At 43.2% G+C, this 23,073-nt stretch overlaps 2 protein-coding genes across 5 annotated transcripts in view; both read right to left on the reverse strand.

Moving 5' to 3' along the window:
- Window positions 1–16,134, reverse strand: part of wnk4a (WNK lysine deficient protein kinase 4a) — a 39,195-nt gene extending 23,061 nt beyond the window's left edge. For 2 of the 4 annotated variants that reach the window (XM_084567983.1, XM_084567981.1), the window contains exons 1-3: window positions 15,656–16,134; window positions 14,731–15,399; window positions 11–183 (exon numbers count right to left, since the gene is read on the reverse strand). In XM_084567983.1, coding sequence (XP_084424109.1) covers window positions 11–183; window positions 14,731–15,366 — 809 coding nt within the window. In that variant the 5' untranslated portion in view covers window positions 15,367–15,399; window positions 15,656–16,134. Of the gene's footprint in view, window positions 1–10; window positions 184–535; window positions 1,042–14,730; window positions 15,400–15,655 lie in introns of those variants that run through there. The other 2 variants (XM_084567982.1, XM_084567984.1) reach the window with 2 other exon arrangements.
- Window positions 16,135–17,121: 987 nt separating this feature from the next.
- On the reverse strand, window positions 17,122–22,490 carry vps25 (vacuolar protein sorting 25 homolog). The gene is made up of 6 exons (XM_084568224.1): window positions 22,400–22,490; window positions 20,480–20,625; window positions 20,054–20,107; window positions 19,844–19,932; window positions 18,493–18,568; window positions 17,122–17,383 (listed from the first exon to the last, which is right to left on the reverse strand). The coding sequence occupies exons 1-6, from the start codon at window positions 22,444–22,446 to the stop codon at window positions 17,271–17,273; spliced, it is 525 nt and encodes a 174-aa protein (XP_084424350.1). The 5' UTR covers window positions 22,447–22,490; the 3' UTR covers window positions 17,122–17,270.
- Window positions 22,491–23,073: the final 583 nt, after the last annotated feature.

Raw genomic sequence — 23,073 nt, forward strand, 5'->3', positions numbered from 1 at the left:
GGGGACTTACGTTTTGAGCGTGCCTGACGTCATGAGTTCAGTCACGAGGATGATGCACTTGTGGCCCTTCACCGTCGACTTCCAGGAGTCATGAAAGCGCACGATGTTGGGGTGCTGCAGCCCTTTCAGCATCTCCACCTCCTCGCTGAAACGCTGTCTCTCTGCCTTGGTCAGCTTTCGGGTCTGCAGAGAAAGTTTACATGAACATATCGTAAGTATCTCTGTTTGAGTATTGCCACAGTAGAAGAAGAAAGTGTAAAAGGGAATTTAAACTGCACAAATTGCATCTGTTCAGCACGTACTATGATTGACAGCTCTACAACTGTAAACGGACTTTGGCGTGGGATTGCTTTGTCGAACATAAAAACACGGTTGTGTTGACAGTTGAGTTGCAGCGCCTTCAAGTTTTACTGCGCACATGCTCTGGCCCCGTCAGGGTTATGTATGGTTATGTAACTATGTAGCAGCAAACAAACGCACACAAAAACATGGGACCAATTTGATAAGTCGCGGTTGCTTTAGCTAATGAGCTCACCGAGGAATAGGAAACCACCAGGTCCGTCCGTCTGGTTGAGTCTCCACTTGCATAATCACATTTTCCAATAACAGGAGCTCTGTCATTACAAATTCAAGAAGCAGGAGATTTCCAACATGTATGTAAAACAGAAAACTGCAATCACGCTGGACGAACAAAGACATTTTTGTGCTTCCTCTAGGATGAATGGTCCAATTTAGCTGCTGTTGGTGTAACTCCGCCTGTGGTGGGTGGTTAGTGGAAAACTCCTGGGAGACTACGGGGCCATGAATCCTGCATTGAGGCCGAATTCTGAGAAAATGCTCTACATATGTTTATGCTTACAATCAGCTTGACCGCTACTCTCCTCTCACTCTTCCTCTTTGCTTTCTCTCCCAGTGAGAGAGGAGGCGGTGCCGCAGCTGCTTACGCTAAGCTATCATCATCATAAACACAGGGGGCAGGCTGTCCGGAGGCCTGCGCAGCTTGAAGTCACACAAAGTCCTTTTACCTGCGTCAGTCACCTGTCAAACTGTCATGTTACGGCAGCAACTCAAACATGAGGGCTCAAACACAAGGTATAGAGGCGACTTCTGACCATGAGGATGGCTTTAAGGTCAACAGAGATCAGTTAACGATGTGAACAGGCGGCCGCTTTTGCATTTGTAGGACCGAATAGTGAGTGGTTTTTCACCTTGAGTTAAGAGTAAAAAGTTTGCGAAAATGATCAAAAAAAAGTGATGCAAATGTCCACGCATCTTCTGCATAAGTCAGTTCAGTCGTGATTTCATTTGTGCAGGATGCACTTCATAGCTTTATGGACATTGAGCTTTACAGCTGCCATAGATCACCGTGTTCTGAGAAACAGGGAAACAGACGTAACATGACACAAATCATGGCGCGAGGGTGTGCAGCCAGGGTGAGTGAGTCAGTGGGTTTATGGGTTGATGTGCATCTGGATATTTATGTATCTAAGCGCAACAACATCAGACCCCTGCATAGCCAGCTCCGTCTCCCGTGGATAGTCGCCTGTGCGAAGAAACCAAAGCACAGAGTCGATGCGACATGCACGAGCTGTGGCGGGCATTCCAGCCACTTGGAGAACATGGGCACTTCCAAAACCACAAGATTTACTACCGCCTGGCATCCTGGTTGGCATGATGGTAAATCATCGAAATGCTGAATGCAGGCGTTCCTGGAAATGAAATGCGAGCCGGGGCTGATAATGGGTGATTATTTCATGTGACTCATCCAAACCAGGCGATGATTCAGAACAAGCCATTGTTCGTTTAAACACATGCAAACTGGAAAGTGCGGTAGGAATTAAATACAGATGGAGGCAACAAAAGCCAATTACGAGCCGTATCACAACTGCGGTGCAGTCATCGGGTGACACTGTTGTCAGTGTTGGCTAATTTTGGGGTAGCATCACATCACAACGCCCGCCGCCCCTCAGCGAAATCTTAAAGCTGTGACTAATAGCAGAAATAAAACCCAATCATTCAGTAATGCCTCAGAGACCGTTTCCACTTTATGACAGCAACCAACTGACACGCAAGGTCTAATAAACGTGACTATGTATTTCGTTATTAGAGATAATTATAGTCTGCTTTAGTCAGACTAAAAATCTCAGTTTAGTCAGAAGCCTTTTCCTAGAGAAGACATCTTCACTGTGAAAGGTTTTTATCCAATGAATATTAAACTATCTGCCCCCTAACACTGTCTTCCTCCACCCCTCTCTGAAAAATGAGGCCAATAAACATTGCATAACACTGGAGAAAGCGTTGCAGGGGGGGTGGGAGGGGAGGGGAGCCACAAAAATAAACCCTCTCCGTTTTTGAAAGAACAAGCTGGTATATCCATAAAAACGAGTCGGAGGTGTGTAAACGGGCTCCCGCTTAAAAGTTTTCCTATACCGCCGTCTCGTCCAGCTGGATAATTTATTCTTAGCCTCTGCAAGGTGTGTGTTGAGTTGGGGGTCTGGAAATACTTGGGCCCGGTGCCACATAAGTGGAGTTACATAAGCAGTGTTGATGGTAGAGGAGGCTGTGGTATTAAGAAGTCCCTGTCAGCGCCCCTATTATGACAACCGGGACGCGAACACGCCATGACAGCCAAACGTTTGCACCGAACCAGGCGGTGCGCGCGAGCAATGTCCTGACGACACACTGAAACCGATTCAGGGAGTCTGGGCTGGAGTTGGGTAACATCTACGACAACGCTGTGGTATCTGTTGGAATCTTACAGAGAGAAAACAGGGAAAGGAAGAAAACTGGATTCACTCATACTACTTATAGTCTGGCAGGATTTGTGTGTGAGGGTTAGACAGAGGGTTTACATTTCTATTTTTCACATTTTAAACATGGAATTGAGAATACTGTTAAGTATTGCGCTGAAATCAGTATTCATTCAACAGATAGATAATTATAGATGTAAGATTGTTAAGGTCGGACGCATCCAACCGACTTTAAAGAACTACCGACAGACGACTGTGACTCCGCAATCAAGACTATATCTAAGTTTGTGGATTTGTTTCTCTTCTTTCTCTGGTTTGCTAAGCTGATCAGCCAATCAGAGAGATCCCTTTGAACGTAGATTGGCAGGTTAAACGGAGTTTATGCCAATGCAGGAATAGACGCCATAACCTACATTTGTGAGTCATTTATACTTGTGCGCTCGTCAGTCTGCGTCGCTCTGTCAAAACGCCACCCCAAACGCTAGTCAGCGCAGTGTCTTCTTTGTCAGTCGGGGTCAATTTTTGTTTCTACTTCCTGCCTCACATTCAACAATGGCGGCCAAAATTTTGCCAAAAGACGAGTCGTACAAATGCTTGTACCTTCGAACCTCCTCAGTCAATCTTTCTTCGGTGTGTTCCATCTTTATTTTTTATCCAAAACAATCAAAATCAAAATTGCGGAGCTGGAGAAGCAGCCGGAAATACTAAAGCGGACCAATATATTACTACTACTACTAATACTACGCACAGCTACGGCGCCAAATTGACGCAGAAGCATAAACTGCCTATTACTCAACGGACCATTAGGTTTGTGTGTCACAGCCCTTATTGTATCTTGCTCTTATCTGTTGACAGGGTTAGGGTTAGAGTTAGGGGCTCTCCAAGCCTACCCTTCTGAAGATGTAGTATATCTTTAAAAATATGCCACATATGGTGTGTATAGTTTGATTAAAAACAAAAAAAGTATTTGTATTTGCTGTAGTCTTGTTTGTATATCATTAATAATGATATACATCTATCAGAAAAACCTATCTACCATCGATCTATCTATCTATCTATCTATCTATCTATCTATCTATCTATCTAATGGGAAATGATGATGGACAATTTCTCCATTTTTTTCTTAATTGAGGAATGAATAATTTACTTAAAAAATGGTCAAGATGAACTGTTACCCCTAGAAAAGCAGCTGTTAACTAAAGCTAGACAGTGTGCAGTCACGGCAGATTTATGATATGTGAAAGAGAAAGCTATAACTTTCTACGTAAATCTAGAAATCACCAAAACCCTCTGGCACACCTTCCAATCTGCCTTGACTTCTCACTGAACCCTTTCAGGGACTAAAACTGTCTTCCTGCCATTAATTTATGATTTAAAGTGGTTTTATCAGGCCATAAGTCCTGGGGTCCCAGAGCCTGGCAGTGAGAAGCCCTCCAGATGAAGACCAGATAAAGTTCGGAGAGTCCTTTTAATGACGGGAGAAGACAGGAGAGGATCTGCATTAACAATCTACTGTCCATCAGCTCATGTGACAAACGGCTCACCGAGATCTGGGATTGAGGTCAAAGGCAACGCGGGAAAGAAAAGGAAAAAAAGAAAAACCGACCTGACCTCAGAGCTCTGAGGCCGACGTGCCCACCTTGAGTGACACACAGTTTGTACAAACATGCACGTAGGCACTTACACTGGTACAGTGTCGCATTTAGATGTTTGCAGGTGAGAACTGAGGCGGCAGTGTGCTCTTTCCAAGAAAAACCTGACATGTTCTGTAAATGGAGCGGGCAGAGGGAGGTTAGCCATTAATCTCATAAGGATTGAGGACTCAAACCAGCCTCTGACTGCAGCTCTCGCCCTGAGAACCTGACCTGACTTGTGGCGCCCGGCTAATTACCACCTAGATGCAGGATTACACTATCTCTTATGTATTTCAATCGGGAGGAGTGGTCTGTCAAGCGAGCCTTTGTCAGTGCGGTTCCAGATGTGATGATTTCTAGACGCTGATGATTTTCTTGTCACTGAAACAGGTCTTGTTCGGTACGTTTCAGCCACAAAATGTACTCGTCAGTGCTCTTGGTGGTTTATATGTCAATATAGTTTTGCTTTACTGTAGAGATTGTCTCAGGAAGTATTGCTTCACCTTGTTTGCGAAGATTTGTTTGAGTGCTAGGAGATCTTGTATCGTCTGTTTACTTTGTTATTCTTGACATCTCTTAACCCGCCCGGTGTTTGCTTTTAGTAACTCATTAAGTTCACAGTCGACTATAAACTGCTGTGCACTTAACGATATCCCTCCTCCCCTCGCAAGACTCCCGCTTCTTTAATAATCCTTTCAAGCGGAGCATTGTGTCACGCCGTAACAGTCACTTGTACCTCGTCCCTTGCACGCTACAGCTTCGAAGCCCCTCATTCGTCCCCATTTACAGGCACTGTATCATTGGCTTTTGTTGCGCTTCTTACACGGCAGCTTGTGATTGCGGGAATCACAAAGACGTATTTGTAGGTGTCCATTAAATGCTTTTATTTAAAATGCAGGGAAAATGTCAGGACAATAAATATCAATATGAAAGACTTGCAGAGGCTGATCGCGGACGTCAGTTTCTCAGATAAACAGTGTGTCCTTTCCGGCTTTACCAGTTGAATCTGAATATAAGTTTGACTTCAGCTTGTTCTCGGGTCAGGTCAAATACAGACAAGGGGGCATTCTTGTTCCAGTCGAATCAAATAAAACCCCAAGGGACGGAAATTTTGAAGAGCTGGAGGTATATTAGCTGTTCTCTCTGTGTTAAGGCAGACAAACACTGCGGCCCCCTCCGACTAGCCACTGAAAGATCACAAGTTGCCCGCAGGACACGGCTCGCAAGGGTATTGTCACTAAAAATACGGCAATACTGTTCGACATGAGGATTCGTATAGGGGTCATACAGTCTAACTTTGTTATGTAATAAGGTTGTTAAGGTGACAAACAACCCCATGCATCCGCAACAACAGTCTGAAATGATGTGAAAGTCACATGAGATTCTCGCACTACCATAAATAGACAACATATATCGAGCGGTTCCTCATCCTCAGCTGAGCGTCATTATTTAAAACTGTGCGTTAGGTACATTGGCACAGTGGATGTAACAGCCTGTCATGCTCTCTCGCAGTTGCGTCTTCAGCTGCTATAAAGGGCCGTGGAGAACCTGAGGGCCCTTAACCTTAAACCTGATTAAACTGAGCCAACTGGCGACTGTGGCTGCCAGAAACCATCGTCTGTGTGCGTGTGTGAGCCTCTCTGATTTTAAATCTTGCACCTTTTCTTTTTGTTGGTGCTTTGACATCTCAGGTTCTAACGCTGAAACGGATGAGAAATAATTTTTTTGCGATCTGAAAATGAAACCTAAAATGCTCCAGCCGCTTCGGATGCGCCCTACAAACCCCGAATTTAATTACAATAATTCCCACGGTGATAATTATCTTAAAATGTTTGCGATAATGATCGCCCGGGTTACCGTTAAGACACCACAGGCCTCAGCATGTAGACGACAATACATATCTGACAGCTTTTAAAGGTATCTCCCTCTCCTTGGGTACACTGCCAAGACATCTGGTACCGGTTGTTACCGCAAATGTTTTAAAGACCTTAGCTATGCCGTATTTGCACATACTTGATTTTATGGATCGTTTAAACCTACCGAAGCCAGCTTCTCCCAAAAGTTTGCTTTGTACTTTTAAAATGAAGCAGGACCTCTTGCACACAAATTGCATGTGTGAGATACAATCAGTTTAAACAAAGTGGGAGCTGAAGCAGTAAAGCTATGTAATATTTCACCGGAACAAAGAGGAACTGTCTGAAAACTAAACCCGGGTTTTTGTTTATTATTATCACTGCTGGTACCACTTTAGAAAAGGCGGTGACGAACAGATTTATTATATGTAAATACACATGTCACTTGTGATTTATGGATAAACTATAACTCATTAATTACCGATGCTCAGGTTGCCAGGTAGTCTGATTTGGAAATAATGCACAGCAAAGCACATTTAGCAACTCGAAACCTGGCAACTTAAAATAATTTCTTATAAATAACTTATGTACTGAACTACTGCTAAATTATTAATAATTTAAATAACTTATAAAGCCATGAAGGTCCCATTTACGGCTCATCTGACGCATACCAAAATTTTTTTTTAATATCTTCCCACATAAGTTGAAATTTACTGGTTCTTCCCATTTGAAGTCGATTACTGGAAGTATTTGAAAGTGAATCAAGTAAAATTTTCTTTGGATGACACGTCCCAATACAAACAAATCTCTACATGTGTTACTCCAAACTGAACACCACGCTAAGCTTTGTAGGAAACCGCCGTTTGACAGACATCAGAGGAGAGGATCGGAGTAAGGCCTTTTGAAGTTGTTATGACCCCAGGCTGTGCGCCCAGCCGACGGCAAAGGTTTCAGGGATCTCTAGCGTCTCAACTTGTTTGCAAAGGCGCTTTCATCTCGGCGCACGTTCGCGTTGTTTATTATTGCCTTTCTGTGAAGTCAAAGCGGAGGAAAATCCTCTGCGATCGCTTTTCAAATACCTGGAAAGAATTGCGGCATTCTTCCCTTCGCCTCACAATTAAATAAAGATTTGCGCAGTTTTCACAAGGAGCAAAAAATGAAGCGTGTGCTACCACCAAACTGTGCGACTGGCAACTGGTTTATTTGCACTCCACTTTAGCCCTGGCAGCATGAGGGGCAGCAGCATAGAGTTACACTGACAAACAAGGATGTGCTATCAAGTGCCATGTGGAAACAGGGACCGGATATAGTTTACGAAGTGATGGTATGCAAGTAGTGCCCTTGTCGCAGGAAGGCAACAGCATTAAAGATTTATGAATCCTTGACTAGCCGCTCCAATATTCAGAGCGTATTTGTCGTTTGAGCGCCGACTTTAGAAACCCACACAGCTTCAAGATAAATGTGCACAAAAACCAGCACCGTTTACATCTGGGGGGGAATTACAAATTAAGGTATTCTGTTGACTGAGAAAACAGGCTGCGGTGCTTGCTGATGAGAATTGAAAGGCGCCAGGCCCAAAAACAGGCAGCGCCATTACTGTACACCACAGGCCAATTCATCGCAGGACTCCTCACATGGCAACTCGGAGAACGTTTACACTGCTGACACCTCTGCCCTGCACGCTTTAACACACATGGTCAGTTCAGGAACGACCAGGGGTAACCTCATGGAGCAGGTTTTTTCCCCTTACCAACTATGGCCCTCAGAGCCCAAACAGCTATTAAAGCCTGAGGTCTTTGGTTTGTTTAGGAAGCAGGACTCGGGGCCTCTCTAGGGCCCAAGCTGCAGCGTGACCACATGTTATCCACAGAAGGAAAAGCTGTACAGTCACACTCTGTCAATACTGAAAACACTGAGACATTTTCCAAAAGTATAGCGACTAGTTTACTTTTTTTTTTAAATCGAGCAAAGCACCCTAAAGTAGAAGTTTTGAACTCTGGGAAGACAGTTATGGAGCAAGTTCCCACAATGCAACCACACAAGGAGTTACATCTTCACACCAGCCAATTAGAACATGGCTTACTGTACATGATATTGTGTTTAAATAAAGCACAGTAAAACTTGGTTTATACTGTACTTCTGGTTTGTTTTGAGCATTGTGCGCTGGTGTGCCGGCGTCGTTCTGTAAGTACGCCACTAAATATGCTGTGTTCTCTGTGTACTTCAAACTGTGCCAAGTGGTACGATTTTATTTTAAAATTTGATTTTATTGAAATCAGAGCAGCAAAAAAAAGATAAATATCTGTGTTTGCAAGAAGGAAGAAACGCATTTTGGACTGATCACAATAGTGGCGATCTCCATGCTGGGCCACGGTACAGGGTCCCTACGACGTAGATCCGACACAGAAGCAAATATCTAGCTTTTTTAGTGCAGGGACAAATTTTAACATTAAACATAGATCAATGCAATCTCTACGTCTCAACTTGTGTTTTTTAGTCTATTCATGTTATATTAGCACAATTCAACCTATATGAGTCTGACACAAATTGTGACCGAGTTTTTTTCAGACACATTTCTAGCGATGACGCACGCAATTAACCTTTAAGATTGCTGTTAGCACACTGTGTACAGAGGCCACAAGTGTTTAGGGATCGTCATTATGAAGAACAGGTTTGATATGCATTTATAGACAAAGGGTTGGGAGCTAATCTGAGAGTGAAGGGCTCGTCCCAGGAGAGGACGAGACCACGTGTACCACAGCAAAAAATGTGCTCTTTTTAAAACACAGAGCCAATCTGATTCATCGGATTACAAAAGAGATTCTTCTGAAAAACCTGATATGAATGTAATTTTTTTACCCAAAAAAAAAAAAAAAGGGTCCCAGGAGATAAATCTCATAACAAGAAACAAGTTTTCCTTTGTGCTCCAACTGAAAAATAAAAAGCAGATCGGGTATAAAATATGGGTCACCCGAATGCTATTACTGGAAGCTGGAAAACTTTAAACAGACCTGGACTACTTAGCGAAACCGCTCGCTTCAAGAATCGATCCGCTGAGGGAGCCCAATAAAAGCAGTGACTCAGCAGAGGAAGGGCCTCTGCCAGCGGTACATTTTTGCACGTAAAAAAAAAGTACAATCGCTAAATCATGACATCTGGCAAATGGAAAAAAAATGTTTTATAATCTGTTCTTTCCACTTGACGTCCCCAGCTTGGCCAAGTTACATGACTGAAAGCAGAGGACTTTATCAGTTAACAGTAATTTTGCAGATTCTCTGCTTTGAGCACATAACAAGAAAGAAACGTCTTTGATTGTCTGACTAATTGTGGTTTACCAGAGGTATCTGTTTTAGCTTTCTATCAACCAAAACTTACATAATCTACAACTATTATAAAGACACAGATGTATTAACATGTTAACGCAATACTTTCAGTGGACATAAAGCCAGACAGTGGACAGACATTGCATTATTTAATCAAATAAAAATAAGTAAAATAAGTTTTCTTTGAACTAAATTGCATTAAATTAAGTAGTTTGTTTGTGCCATCCACCCCCATCATCTTTTCTGGAGCCTCTTATGTCAGCAAGCATCAGCGTGCAGCCTCCCCCAGATTATATTAGGTGAGTGTCAGTGTACATCATCCAGTCCTTTACAGGGTTATGGCATATAGAAAAACACACACACGCCCACCGTCACACCTATGAGCACTTTAGTTTCCAATAGAAACAAACAAACACGCCCAACGCCCCTAGGCACCATATCACCTCCGCAGTACCCGCCCTGAATAAGACACTGACATACTATCAGCGCCAGCCAATGAGACACTGTTATCTAGTTCCTGCGCTGACTGTATTCCGCATGATACAGACACGCTGTATCCCGCGGCACAATCACCAAATGAGCGCACATTCAGTACAGTACAAGTCTTATAGGTGACCCAATGCCACCTTCCCTCCATGCCCGCGGCTGAGCAAACAAACAAACGTCAAAGTGACGCGCTGCCACTTGTAAATGTAGGCTATCGTCGCGGGCCTCCTTTGCTTTCTCCTTCGAGAACATTGGCTGGCCCTGATAAGTTGGATCTCGCTGCGGTGCGGGCCCTGCCCGGAAAGACAGTGTTGATGTTGGCCACGGTAGAACTGATAGGAAGCCCGCGGCTCGTCACTGAACACTAGCCACATTGAGATAAAGGGGTCACACAGCCAGGTTTGCACTAGGAAATCTAGAAGAGGGAGCGCGCAACGGGAATCTGGGGTCGGTGCCAAACTAGATTTATGCCTCCTTGTAGTTTAACCTCATAACTTGCAGACTGTGCAGACGCAGTAGCCAGACATTAACGAGGTCTTACAGCTTTAATTTGATCTAGTACTCTTATATGGGCTTTAAACACTGCAGCTTCCAGGTTTTTCTACCCCACGAGCCCACTTTTACTGCCACGGTAATGGTTCCAACTCTTACTACAGAGGGGCTGATGTAACCCTCCCACCACAGCACCCTCCTTCGTTTTGTCCTTAGGTAACTGTGCTTCCTTGAGGCCAGTTGCACATAAACATGCATAAGAAAGCATTATAAAATTAATCAATGAATGTTTTGTTTGCGCAAAAGTCCCCAAATTAAGCATATTTCGTTTACAAAATCCTCTGATACTTGTTCTCTGTGCAACTTAAACCGAAACTGGATGTATGCCAAGTTTACTCCTGCAGTTAAAGGCACAAAGTCAAACTTTCTGCACTGAGACTTGTTTATTATTGGCAAGCACCAACCAACGTGTGATTAGTAACAGCCCATACGATGCACAGTAGCAATATAAAGTTTTATGCATTTCAGGAATGGGTCACCACAAGAAAAACAACCGTCTAAAACACTTTGTGGCCGTCAACAAACCAGGTTTTTACACATTTGGTATGTTCCAATCAGCAGGAACTGTTTGTATTTATGCATCTAAGGAGCTGGTTAATTGGCTGTAGTATTTACAAAAGCACTCAAGCCCTCGTGAACGCCGATAGCGCTGAAAACACAGGCGGCTGTGGCGAAGATGTTTATACAGAGAGCGATTAAAGAATGTGTGTGTTGGTTTAAAAATGAAACATGAGAGCGGCACGGGTGTCCGAGCGTCTGGTGCAGGTCGGACGGAACCGCTGGAAAACTGCTGCCCTTGAATAAGATCGGGGTATTGCGCAACCAGTGCCCTTTAAAGGGGCTCACCGAGAAGGATATGCGCCTCAGCGCACAACTATCAGCAAACCCTGCAGCTCCCTAGTGTTTTGCATTCACAGTCGGCCGTGTGGTAAAGAAGCCCCGGCGCTCATAAATAATCCACGAATGACTGACGATCAGCATTTCATATTTGATGCCGACGATGACAGCGAGGTGACAGCGACAAACGACAGCAGGGATGCAGGAAAGTTGTCAACTCTTCCGTTTGGCCGTGTGAGTGAGCAAGTCATAAACGAATGAAAGTGGGAGGGGAGCCGCACCACAGCTTATCCATTTTTTAACACCTCTGCATTTCCTTCAAAGCCCATCCTGCTTTCGCCTATATACTGCACCTGAATCACCTGTGGGGTAACGGTTGCTAGGCAGCGACAAGTCTGTTTTAGAACCTGTTTAGTTCAGCAGCTGTAGCAGGCAGCTCTTAAATTACAACCACATACGTCTCAACGAATTTAAACTGTTGCACAATCGTGTTTTCCCACCCAACTGAATTTCTAAATTGCTGTAAAACTTCAAGGAAAAGAAAGAAAGTAGGATTATTAAGCTCTGTTAATAAGTTAGCATTTTATACACAAGTGAAAAAAGAGGCCGTGGCAAACGCTTTTTAACATCTGGACCGTCTTAAAGGATTGTGTTACTTTAAACCGTGAGACATATTGTCAACAAAACGGAACAGCAGCTTTTAAGATAATTAAAAAACTATCACCATATTTCTGTACTCTTTTTTTTTTTTTTTCTTTTTTTTTTAACAACTGCTTTAAGTTAATCAAAGGTTCACCACTGGATTTGGCTGCAGGATATTTTTTTGCTCCGTTCATCTGGTTTTATTATGATGTTTGCATTGATTAAGGACGTGTGTTAAGTACAGGATGTACGATGTGGGAGAATAAGGAGACACGGAGATGGAGAATCTAATAGTTTCCTCATGGTGAGATTTCTCTGAGGCCCCCCCAAAAAACATGATTTTTAGCTTTTTTTTTTTTGTATATTTGAGAGTTTAAACAGCGCTGGTTGAGGTTTTTAAACATATTAATTTAAGATAAGCCTATATGCAAATGTTCCCAAGATCTAATATGAAAGATATCTTGTTTCCTGGTGGTCAGAGTGTGAATTTATTACCTCTATACTCATAAGGGACAAAAAATCTAGGCATTTCCAGTGCTGGATACTAAAAATGTACAACAATACAACAGAAAAGTAGTATTTTATATCCCTCTGGAGTTGGTTTAAGTCCACATGTTGCTAACATAAACCTACATGAGCTTATATTCTCTTAAGGGCCTTATTATTATAGTCTCAATCTATTAGTTTATGAGCAGTGACAGGATGTTCCTCATGGTATATTCCACCGTCAGGTTTGAGCTTTTGGTTTCTGCATGTCATGGAAGATGTCTAAATGTTTTGTTTGCTTTTTGTACGCAAGCACAAAAAGTTCCCGCGGACACCGCCCAGACAGGCTGGCATGAAGTATAACAACGTTGACAACATACTGTCCAAAGTTGAACACCTTTGTGCGTCTTATCGAGAACAAAAACACCGATTCAAATGATGACCTGTGTAAATATGAATAAGGTAGATGATGTTTAAGCCTTTGTTCACATCCTGAGCAGCTGATCTCCTGCGGATCACGGCTCAGGCTCTGTAATACATATTTAAAAGAGCTTAAGGCCTTTCTACCTGACTTGTAATGACGCACCTTCGACTGCTGCTCCGTCAACACTAGAGGAGCGATTGTGTTTAGCCGACAACAGCCAGCTTTAACGTTTAAGCGTCAGGGGCACACGGGGAGGACGGGGAGGGGATTTCGGCGAAGAAATGCGACTGCCGCTGAGTCTGTCTCTTTGAGGTTAACTTATCACAACAGTAACCATATCAACAATGGCCACCTTTAAGCTTATTAGGAGTGATTAAGGAGCTTAACTGGGCTCATGTCTTAAGTAAAGAGATGAAATAACATGCTTGTTTCCAGCATGGCTCGTGGCCACAGAGCAGCCACAAAAAATGTGCAGCTAGCGCTTTTCCACACCAAGTTAAAAGCAGGGGGACGCTTTAAAAGTCAGACCAGAAATAGTCACGGACCCCCTGCTTGTGTTTGATCGGGGGGAGGGTGTCCAACAATAATGACTGTGTTGGAGCAGGTAGAGGGACATCTGTGCCTCTCGGAGGAGCCTGGGAGTGACTCCCGCGAACGGACACCTGTTGTGTGATCTGACAGGTGGGCTCCTGAAGCAGAAGTCTGGAGCTTGAGCCTTGAGGGCGGATTCACTTCCCCCCACCCCCTCGGTGTAATCCCTGAATGTCTGCAGTCTGATGCTTTCTGCTCGTCTTTAAATGCAACCCCGGCTTTGTGCAGTTTCTATTTTTATGCGCAGCTATGTTTTGAAACAAAGTCGACAAGCATTTGAGCTCTGACTGATAAAATAAGCGATTCAGCGAGCATGTGGGTCAATGTCAGTGGCACAGGGTTTAATTCCACGTCTAGAGGTTATGAGGGCACAACTCTGGCATCTCAGCTGGCTGCCAGATACCGATGCACGTCACACACAACGGCAAACGTTAAGGGGTGGACTTAATGCTTAAATCTTTAAATCCACCGCTGTGCCATCAAACCGTGTAGGCAAGAGAGCTGGCAGCTGTTGCACAGTCTGTTTATTGCCTTCGTGCCAAACGCTGTGGCATTAAAAAACACTGACACCTCTGTCATTTTACAGCGACCTGTGTTTACATGTTACACGTGAGCACGGACGCCCCTCGAGGCCGAGCACGATCCCACGAGTCCCACCTCGCAGGATGGACACACGTTTGAGGGCCATTCTCAGACGGCACCAAATCCGAGCTGCACATTGATCCATTGTGTCTCGGCTGTTCCTAAGTTTGCACGTGAGGCGTTCGGAGAGCCTTGGTGTCACTGGTTGTTAATAAAAACAGAGATTAGAGGGGATCACGGCGGGCAGAGTGGTTCAGTCGGAGCTGACTGCTAACAGGTGACCATGCGAGGGCTTGACACAGTCCGACTCAAGGTCAGCGAGGAATAATATGGAGTAGATTAGCTGCCTCACATCAACCCCGATGCCCAGAGGGGAGCATTAGTGCTGAGTGGGGGAGGAAAGTAGGGAAAGTATCAGTCTGACCTAGGTTTGTTGCTGTGGGTAAGAAGAAAGATAAGATCCAGTGTAACTGAAGGTGTAATGTGTCAGTGTGCACCTTTTAATGCAAATTAAATTGGCCCTTTATCAGATTTTGATGTACAGTGAATTATAAGAGCAAGCCATCCTACCTGTAGCTCACACCATGCCACCTCCACCGTGGTCTCAGTGTCCAGCCCTTTATAGACTGTCTTGAAAGATCCCCTTCCAATCTCTATGTTGAATTTGAGATACCTCCCATCGGGAGAGGTTGCCACCGCTTTGGTCTCCGCATCCTCTTTCTCTTCCTGCTCCCACTGAGTGTCAAACGTGATGCGAGACAGGATCTTGTGCTGCCTGTTTTGAAGTTCGCTTTCGGAGTCCGAGCTGGCTTCCTGGCCGCTGGTCCTCGGCACGGGTTCCCAGTTCCCACCGAGGGACCCGGCGTCGGGCTTCTGGCTGCACGGAGGCGTGTTGGTGCTGGTCCCCGGGCTGGAAACGGGAGACTGGGACGGCGACGGAGTCTCGTCGGTCTTTTCGTCCTCCGCTCTGGACTCGGTCAGTGTCGGGATATTCTCAGCTGACCAGGACAGGGCTTTGGAAAGGACGCCGCTGTACAGAGGCGAATCAATGTCCATGCTAATTTTCTGCAGCCCGTAAGAGTTTCTCCGTGCGCCCAAGCCGTGCGTCCTCAGCACGGATGGCACCCGGGATAAGCAGTCGTCGGTCATATCCATAGAGAGTCCTGGGAAACCGCGTCCTGGTATCTCAACCTGTGCATGAGACATTGTGGCAGGTTCAGCGCCTTCCTGACTTAGAGCCTAAAAGTGGATGACATTAGGACAATAGAGTACCGTTACAGTTACTTTTCCGTGATGTCAATGCTGTCAACGGGCTTTTTGTTAAAAAAAAAAGGGGCTGATCAAAAAATAACACAGGTTATAACAAGAAGACACAATCAAACATGTCAAACTGGATCATGTGAGCTGCCAATACCTGTAGTTGTAGCCAACCGTAGAAAAGAAAACAGTATTTTAAGAATTACAAACTAAAGAAAAGTAAGAAAACGTAACTTACTCATCATCGTGGACACTGTGAAAGAAAAACACTCCGTGTAAGCGGCACACTAGCGCATAGTTCCCATCCAATTTCTCGCGCTGCTGCCTCTTGCCTTTGCAAAGTCTTTAGCCATAACCTCCAGTGAAAGGACGGAGCTGCCAATATCAACAAAGCTCTGGAGGGGTTGTGCGTCCTGTGCGCTCTCGGTGCGCGCTCCCGACTCCGCCCCTCGCAGCTTTGACGCGCTAATAGGGCTATCCAGAGGGAGTAATTACATTATGATTAGAGGAGTGTTTTCCTACTAGTACCCCTTTAAAACCGCAGATGTTATTAGTGTTTTCGGTTTTGATTTGCTAAGCCCAACTGCTGTCCAAAGAAATAAGTGCAATAATTTAGATTGGTGCCATTTTTCAAGAGCAGAAGGACATGATGTCTCCTCTCCTTAGAGGCACTTCATTGATTAACTCCTCCTCCAGCTTCTCTGAATTAAGATCCAGCTGATGCGTCATTTCACTACTGTGGTCATTTGATTAGCCTGAATGACAAGAGACGTGACGGCCATAGGGGGGAGACGGGGTGAGCTGTGCGCGCCTGGCCTGCAGGGGGGGCCACACCACGGAGAGCTTTCTGCAGGACACCATTATCAGCCAAGGCCACACTGAGCCCCACCTGCCCCACAAGTGCACATACAGGGTTTTTATCAGCAAACACACACACACACGATTCCCTTGAGCTGTATCATCCCCGCAGGCGGGAACACACAGCACATGATGTGAGGGGACCATCCAGTACAGCTGCAGCCTGAAAGAAGAGCTCCATCACTGCGGTTTGACTCCGCACGTCTGCACACTGCGGTTTGCGTTTAATGTTTTTCCCACACATCTAAGATCGCGACTCGATTTAGAGAAAAGAACAGGCAAACAGTGTTTAAGAAATTTCTAATTTATTTTCCTACAGGATATGAAAAAAAAAAAAAAAGAGGTTGAATATAGACAGACTGATAACAGGAGTGTCACAGTAGCTACTGCACAATAATAGGATGACAGCAATCTGTACATTAAGTCCACTATTATTACACTCTAGCCGAGTTGAGCCGGGACTGGCCCCAAGTCTCTGTTGTGTTCCTCTTCTGGAAGCATTTACTCTCAAAATAAAAAGTCCCTCTGGTGTTGTGTTCTGGGATTTCTCTCTTTGGGATGTCAGACGAACAACAGCAGAGTAAATGTCCGTAGCTAATTATACAGAATTTGTTAATAGAGAAAAGGGGAATAAAACTAGTCGCATGTACAGTAAAGAAAGAGTAAAGTTACAGCCAGCAGGGAAAGGTTTTCCCTAAAAGTATTCAGACATTATAGTATTTAGTCCCCTGATAAGACGCATTGCATGTTTAAATGGCAACAAACGTCACCTGTGTCACCTCAAATGCTTATTTTCCCCCAAAACACTCTGGAAATGATATTGGTTCTCTTCCGATAAGAGTAGGCTTTGAACCGAAAGGCAACGACATTTACAGGACCGGCGTCCACTGGGCTGGGCGTTGAGGTGCAGCCTCCAACGGCTAAATCTTAAAATTTGCCTGTAAAGGTAGAGTATGAGGGCTCCCAGACAGAGTGAGTGTGACTCCAGCACCGTTTCAGAAGAACTTGACGCCTTTCCCATCGTCCATGGTGATGATCTCTGCCTTGCCTTCTGTTTGTAAAGCCTGCAACGAGCGCAGCAGCATCCAGTCTTCCAGGCCATGGAACTCTGGAGGAAAAGGATTAACAGGATGGGAACAGTGAGAATAAACTTTATTTATGCACAGATAAGCCAAAACACTACGACCACTCAGTTAAAGGGAATATTAATGACTCTGCTATAATAAATGAAAATGTCAAGGTCTGAAAGGTATTAAACAAATGCTAGGTTTGCATGGACAAGATTTCTTTAACCCAATTAAAATTAAAGGTTCTGATAATAAACATGTGTTTAAATGCCTCAAAACATCAATCAGAATATAACTTTTTAGACAAAGTGAAGCAGAAGTTTTCTCCAAATGCATTGAATTTATTCGGTAGAAGAAAATAACTAAGCCGGAGCCACGTTTTCAACGTTGCTGCCCACATGGATTGACTTTTGTTCTTCTTGGCAGACACTTGTTTTTACCAACTGATTGTTTTGTTTCCTCCGTGTTTCTGACCCTCCTAGAAACCCGTCGCCTGATGTTTGTTTACAGAACGATCAAAACGCCGACACCGCCTCAGTCTGATCAGACCAGTCTGCTCAGACTGAGGCGGCATTTTCTTTAAGATTATTAGTAGAACACCACCAGTGTCCGTGTTAATGCAGGCACAGTTAGCGCGTTGGATGCGAGTGACATTACGGCCAGACGGCTCAGTGAGCACATCTCTGAAACGACAAGGCTCGTAGGATTAGGATCAGCTGCAAAGAGCACCGTCTAGAGGTTTGTAAAATACCACGGTGGAGTGGAGCCGCTTCGGTAACGCTCCCAAGAACCAAATTATTATGCAAGAGCGGTCGTAACGTTTCAGCTCCACAGCATACAGCACCTTTTATGAGATTACAACATACTTTACAAGAGAAAACCGAGACAAGAGAAACATTTCACATAATCACGCCAAAAAAAACAAAAAAATAAAAAACAGAAAGAAACACACACGACAGCAGAGCAAGAAAATAAAAGACTGAAATGAGAAAAACACAACAGAAACTAACCAGTACTGGAACTGGAAATTTAAATAATACAATATGTGCTTTAAATGAGCGAATTCAAAGAATAAAACATCTGAAACAGCAACAACAACAATAACAATGCATTAATCAATCAGCCTAAAAGGCCTTGAGTGCTAGCATACCTTCGCCTTCTGCGTCGTCACCATTGGACAGCTCATAAAGTGTAAACACAGAGTTGACCATGCCGTTTTTGGAAACCTAAAACGTTGGAAAACAGAATAATGGTCACACACTCGCTTTAGGCTACTAGAGAGATTAAGTTAAGAAGAATTATAGTGTTTGAAATCGTTTTTGTTTAGTTTTGGAAGGTGCTCTCTATTATAACTTAAGTTTCATGAGACATGAATCATGGTATATTACCGATCTCAGACTCACACGTCAAAGCATTTTCTATGTTTTTGTTCAAATTTAATAATAGATACTTTATATATCCTCTGGATTAATAAGATATCTATCTATCTATTAGTTCCTGACTATACAATATATATTTTAGGAGCGATGCGCTACATCATGCTTTGTGTGTGGACTTAAATAACTCGTGGTTTTCCTGGGATTTCTTGACCAAGCGCAGAATATCACGCAAGCATAAACGTCAAAGAACACCCTGCTCAGATGTTAAAATTATAAAATTCGAGATTTGATATTTGAGAAGCACACTCGGGCCCGAGAGTGTGGGGAGAGCATTACATCAGACGTCTACTGTCCTCGTCAGTCAGCGATCAAACTTTATGGATGAGATATTAATAGCTGCGTCGTGTAGGTTGGGTACGGGGTGTGCAGAAGCTGTGCAGGCTCTACTCGTTACCAAGTTCTAAGTGTGTTCATTTGATTATTAATCGTACTCTACCTGCTTTTTAACGCGACCCGTTTCATAAAGTGCGTACTTTTATTTACAGATATCCTGGAAATGTCTGTGCCTCCACCTACATAACTATTATCTGCTAGAAATCCAGTTATTACACAATGTACAGTCAGGGATTATATAAAGCAGGTCAGTATTTACATTTCTGCCAAAGAACTGGGCTCAAACTGACAGCTTCACTTTATTAATTTGAGACTAGCAGTGATAAAATACGCAACACTTCCTAACAGAGTGAATTTCATACATAATAAAATGTTCAGAGGTGGAAACTTCAGTCAGACTTTGAAGCAGAATTTTTTTGAGTACAGGATGCAACGTTCCCAATGATCTGTCCTATGATTATGATGTTCTGCTGCCACAGTGATACTTCTCTGTCTGAAGTCTAAGTGAAGAAAACTGACCGTACCCAGTTATTTAAATCCCAGTAAATCCCTTTTGTTGCTAATACTAGACACCGAAGGTACCTATTGATAGCTATCGTGGCGTGATGATCTTTTAATACGATCATTGTTACTTAGTGCTATAAATAACACTTTCTTCCTTCCACTTCATCCTGTATCGGCCCCACAAATAAACAAGAATGTACAGTCTGTGACCGTTTGATGACTCACCCACTGGTATATTAACTTGCCCCACTCCTCCGGTCGTCTCCACATGACTAAACACCGAGACTTGTTTTTGTCCAGCCATTCAAGGTTGCCTGAGGTCAGACATCGCGGACAGTGATAGGAAAAAAGTTAATTACTGCTGAACCGAGCGGTGACACAAATGAGATAGTGTTCTTAATCTTAATCTGAACGTGCGAACAGAACAGAATTTACCTTTTTTCCTCAGTTCCTCAAAAACAACTTGGATTGCTTCCATGGATAGTTTTCCTGGAATTCCGTTAAGGGTGAACGGAAGTGTAAGGAAATGTTAAAAACATACAGGACAGGTTGAACAAAGAGAAAAACAATAAATAAATGACTAAAAATTAATCAAACCAGGGGAGCAAGAGAGGAAGAGAGGTGGTACTGTCCTAAAAAGCTTTTAAAACCTGTTGCGTCTAAATTATACCAATACTAATATCCTGTGGGGGAAATTTTATGTCCCAATAAAAAAGAAAGGCAATGAGCTCTTCACGCCAATCTTCTTTTAACAAGTTCAGCATGTGAGAAAACAAGGTGATGTCCAATAAACAGTCAATGAGAGCATCTTGGATCAAGCGCCTCGGCTTCGACCGATCCAGATGTGCACATAAAGGATACGTTCTATCTTCTTGTTGTTGAACACGGGGCTTTCCTGAGCCTCCATGACGTCCAGGGTGTAGAGCTTGTGATGCCGGCAGTAGGACAGGGCCAGGGAACACCACGCCGCCAGCTGTTTCTGCCTTGTGTCAGCATTGGGCTGTAGCCTGCCCAAAGAGAGATCAGGGAAAGATTTACACACCTGGCACGACTCCACACGTCTGTACATTTAGTGCACGTGAAAAAGGGACAAGTATGTTCTCTCCTCCTCCTCTAAAAAAAGATTTAAGAAGACATTTGAACCTGTTTATGATGTAAGGAAATCTAATTAAAGCCATTATGTAATGTTTTTAATTCAAATGTCATGTGGTATTCATGGTATGTTAGTTATATTTCATTCAGTTTCTTCAATAGTTGGAGTTTATTTGTTTATATTCATGTTAATTATGCCTGTAACATATCAACATGTATGATTGTGAGTTATCTTCTGATACGGATGATTTTTAAGCCTTTAATTCATTGGATCTCTTTTGATTAACAGCCAGACCAGACCTTTAGTTTGGGAAATCTGGAGAGGATGCAGCAGCAGCAGAAATGCTGTCGGTGTCAAGCAGTAACAAACCTATTTGAGCAGAAATGGATAAAGAAAAGTCAAGCGCCGAGTTCACAGCCTTGCCAGAAATTCTCCCGACAAGGACAAAGTTATTTGCATTCGCGGCGGCTGTGAACTGAGTTACCCCGGAGTGTGTTGAGTATCAAATACCACTTGCTGGCCAAGCACACTGCTGATACAGAGAACCCTCCTCCCCATCACCAAAGGCCGACCACGCTGGATAGTTTGCAACACAGCGTATTTTTTTGTGCATTTAGTTCCTTTGAGGCTCTTCTGGATAAGACTCTGGACAGTGTCCGTCACTGTGTTGGATTGTTGGAATAAAAATAACATCCATTGTTATAAAGCAAACATATTTGTTAACTGCGAGTTACAACCGTCATAGTTTAATTGACTGGAATCTGATGCTCCACAGACTAATGTGACAAGCTCAAAGCCTGACAAACACCCCCAAACCACAAGTCACAGAGCGTCTTATTTTAATATCAGAAAGCTTGCATAGGCGTACAAGTTACTGATCACCTGTGCTGTGATACATTATGTTCTGTCGGGATGCAATTAATAACAATTTCACCAGCGTTTCTGAAGAAAGGGGACCGCAGGAGATAAGACTTATCACACATTAGCACAGATTTACAGCAGCCATTCCTGCTGAAATATGAAGAGCTCTGAGAAAAGCCCTTATCTGTGTGCAGCACAGTCAGTAACTTTAAATGGTTGCCACTGCAAAGTAATCTACCTACAGCACAAAACACTCAGTCAAGACTCGATATCAGTGCTTAGGAAACTACTGCATAGATCCTGTTTACTTGCTGTATCTATGTTAAATTTGTTTTTCCATCAGGAGTTTCACCACTGAGGTGAGATAGCGTTACACCGAAACCTGAATATTAGAAGATCAAGTACAAAGAAAAAGAAGTACTGGCCAAACACAGTGTGGAGTTAATGTGTCAACTAATTTAAAGCAGTTAGCTGCACTATCAAAACACCTGGCTAAAGCTAACAGCTACATTGTGGGTTTTTTTGCCCTTTAAACTAAAACACACAAAGTGTTTTTCTTATATGTTGTTGGTTTTATATATTCGCATAAAGTCGAGCTATAATGAGACGAGGAACTAAACTAAACCGAGCAGTTAAATAAACTTTAGCAATACAAGAGTAAATCCACTTCCCTAGCAATCTGTTCCGCTTAGCCAGTTAGCTTGCTAACGTGATGCTAGCTCGCAAATCAACGCAGCTCTCTTCAGAAACACGTAAAACGCCGAGAGCTGATGAACATGTTCAGAAAGCTTGTTTTTAAAAACGTGTCTCGTTATAAGTTGACTCACGTAAAGAACGGTGGGAAATTATATTGCCAGGGCCACTCAAAACTCATTGCAGTTGATGCGGTGCTCACAGCTGACAGCCTCCGGAAGCGCGTCCCACCCTCAAAAGGTTCCGACTGACCACGCAGATTTTCCGAAGACTTTCCGAATACACATAAAGTGGAAAATCAATATATACCGTAAAATTATAAATGATTATTATGAATGATTAAGTATTTTAAACCCAATTTAAAAATGTCAAAAATATCACTATGGATAAAATATTTAATAAAAAAGTTGTTAGGATTTAATTATAGCAGTCACCAATGGTAAAGTTCAGTATTTATATGAGTTTATTGTTACTCATTTTGAAATTGAAACAACAAAATCATGCAAAGGTGTTAAATATATTTATTTATATTTATTTAGTGACGAAAGTTGTAAATATGGTATTTTTTCTCCTCTACAAAACTTTTTCTACAGCTCTGTACAGTATGTATTTAACAGCAGAGCTAGTTGCTACACATATTGATAGTTTACACAGAAAACACATGATCACGGTTTAAAAATGTAAAGTTATAACTCAACCAACATGTAAGTATAAACAGTAATGCAAAAATACGAAAGAAAACCACTGTGTTAGTAACCATTCTGCACAATAAACATTTTACAGCTATCATTTTGTAGCAATACTTAAT

This window comes from Chelon labrosus (assembly GCF_963514085.1).
Source record: "Chelon labrosus genome assembly, chromosome: 19".
Taxonomy (NCBI): Eukaryota; Metazoa; Chordata; class Actinopteri; order Mugiliformes; family Mugilidae; genus Chelon; species Chelon labrosus.

Bases quoted from the DNA above. Each gene is read 5' to 3' on its own strand.
- vps25 (XM_084568224.1), bottom strand. From the start codon at position 22,446: ATGAGTTTTGAGTGGCCCTGGCAATATAATTTCCCACCGTTCTTTAC. The intron at 20,626-22,399 runs GTGAGTCAACTT...CTCTTTGGGCAG, and splicing joins AATTTCCCACCGTTCTTTAC to GCTACAGCCCAATGCTGACA. The intron at 19,933-20,053 runs GTAAATTCTGTT...GTCTGACCTCAG, and splicing joins TGAGGAACTGAGGAAAAAAG to GCAACCTTGAATGGCTGGAC.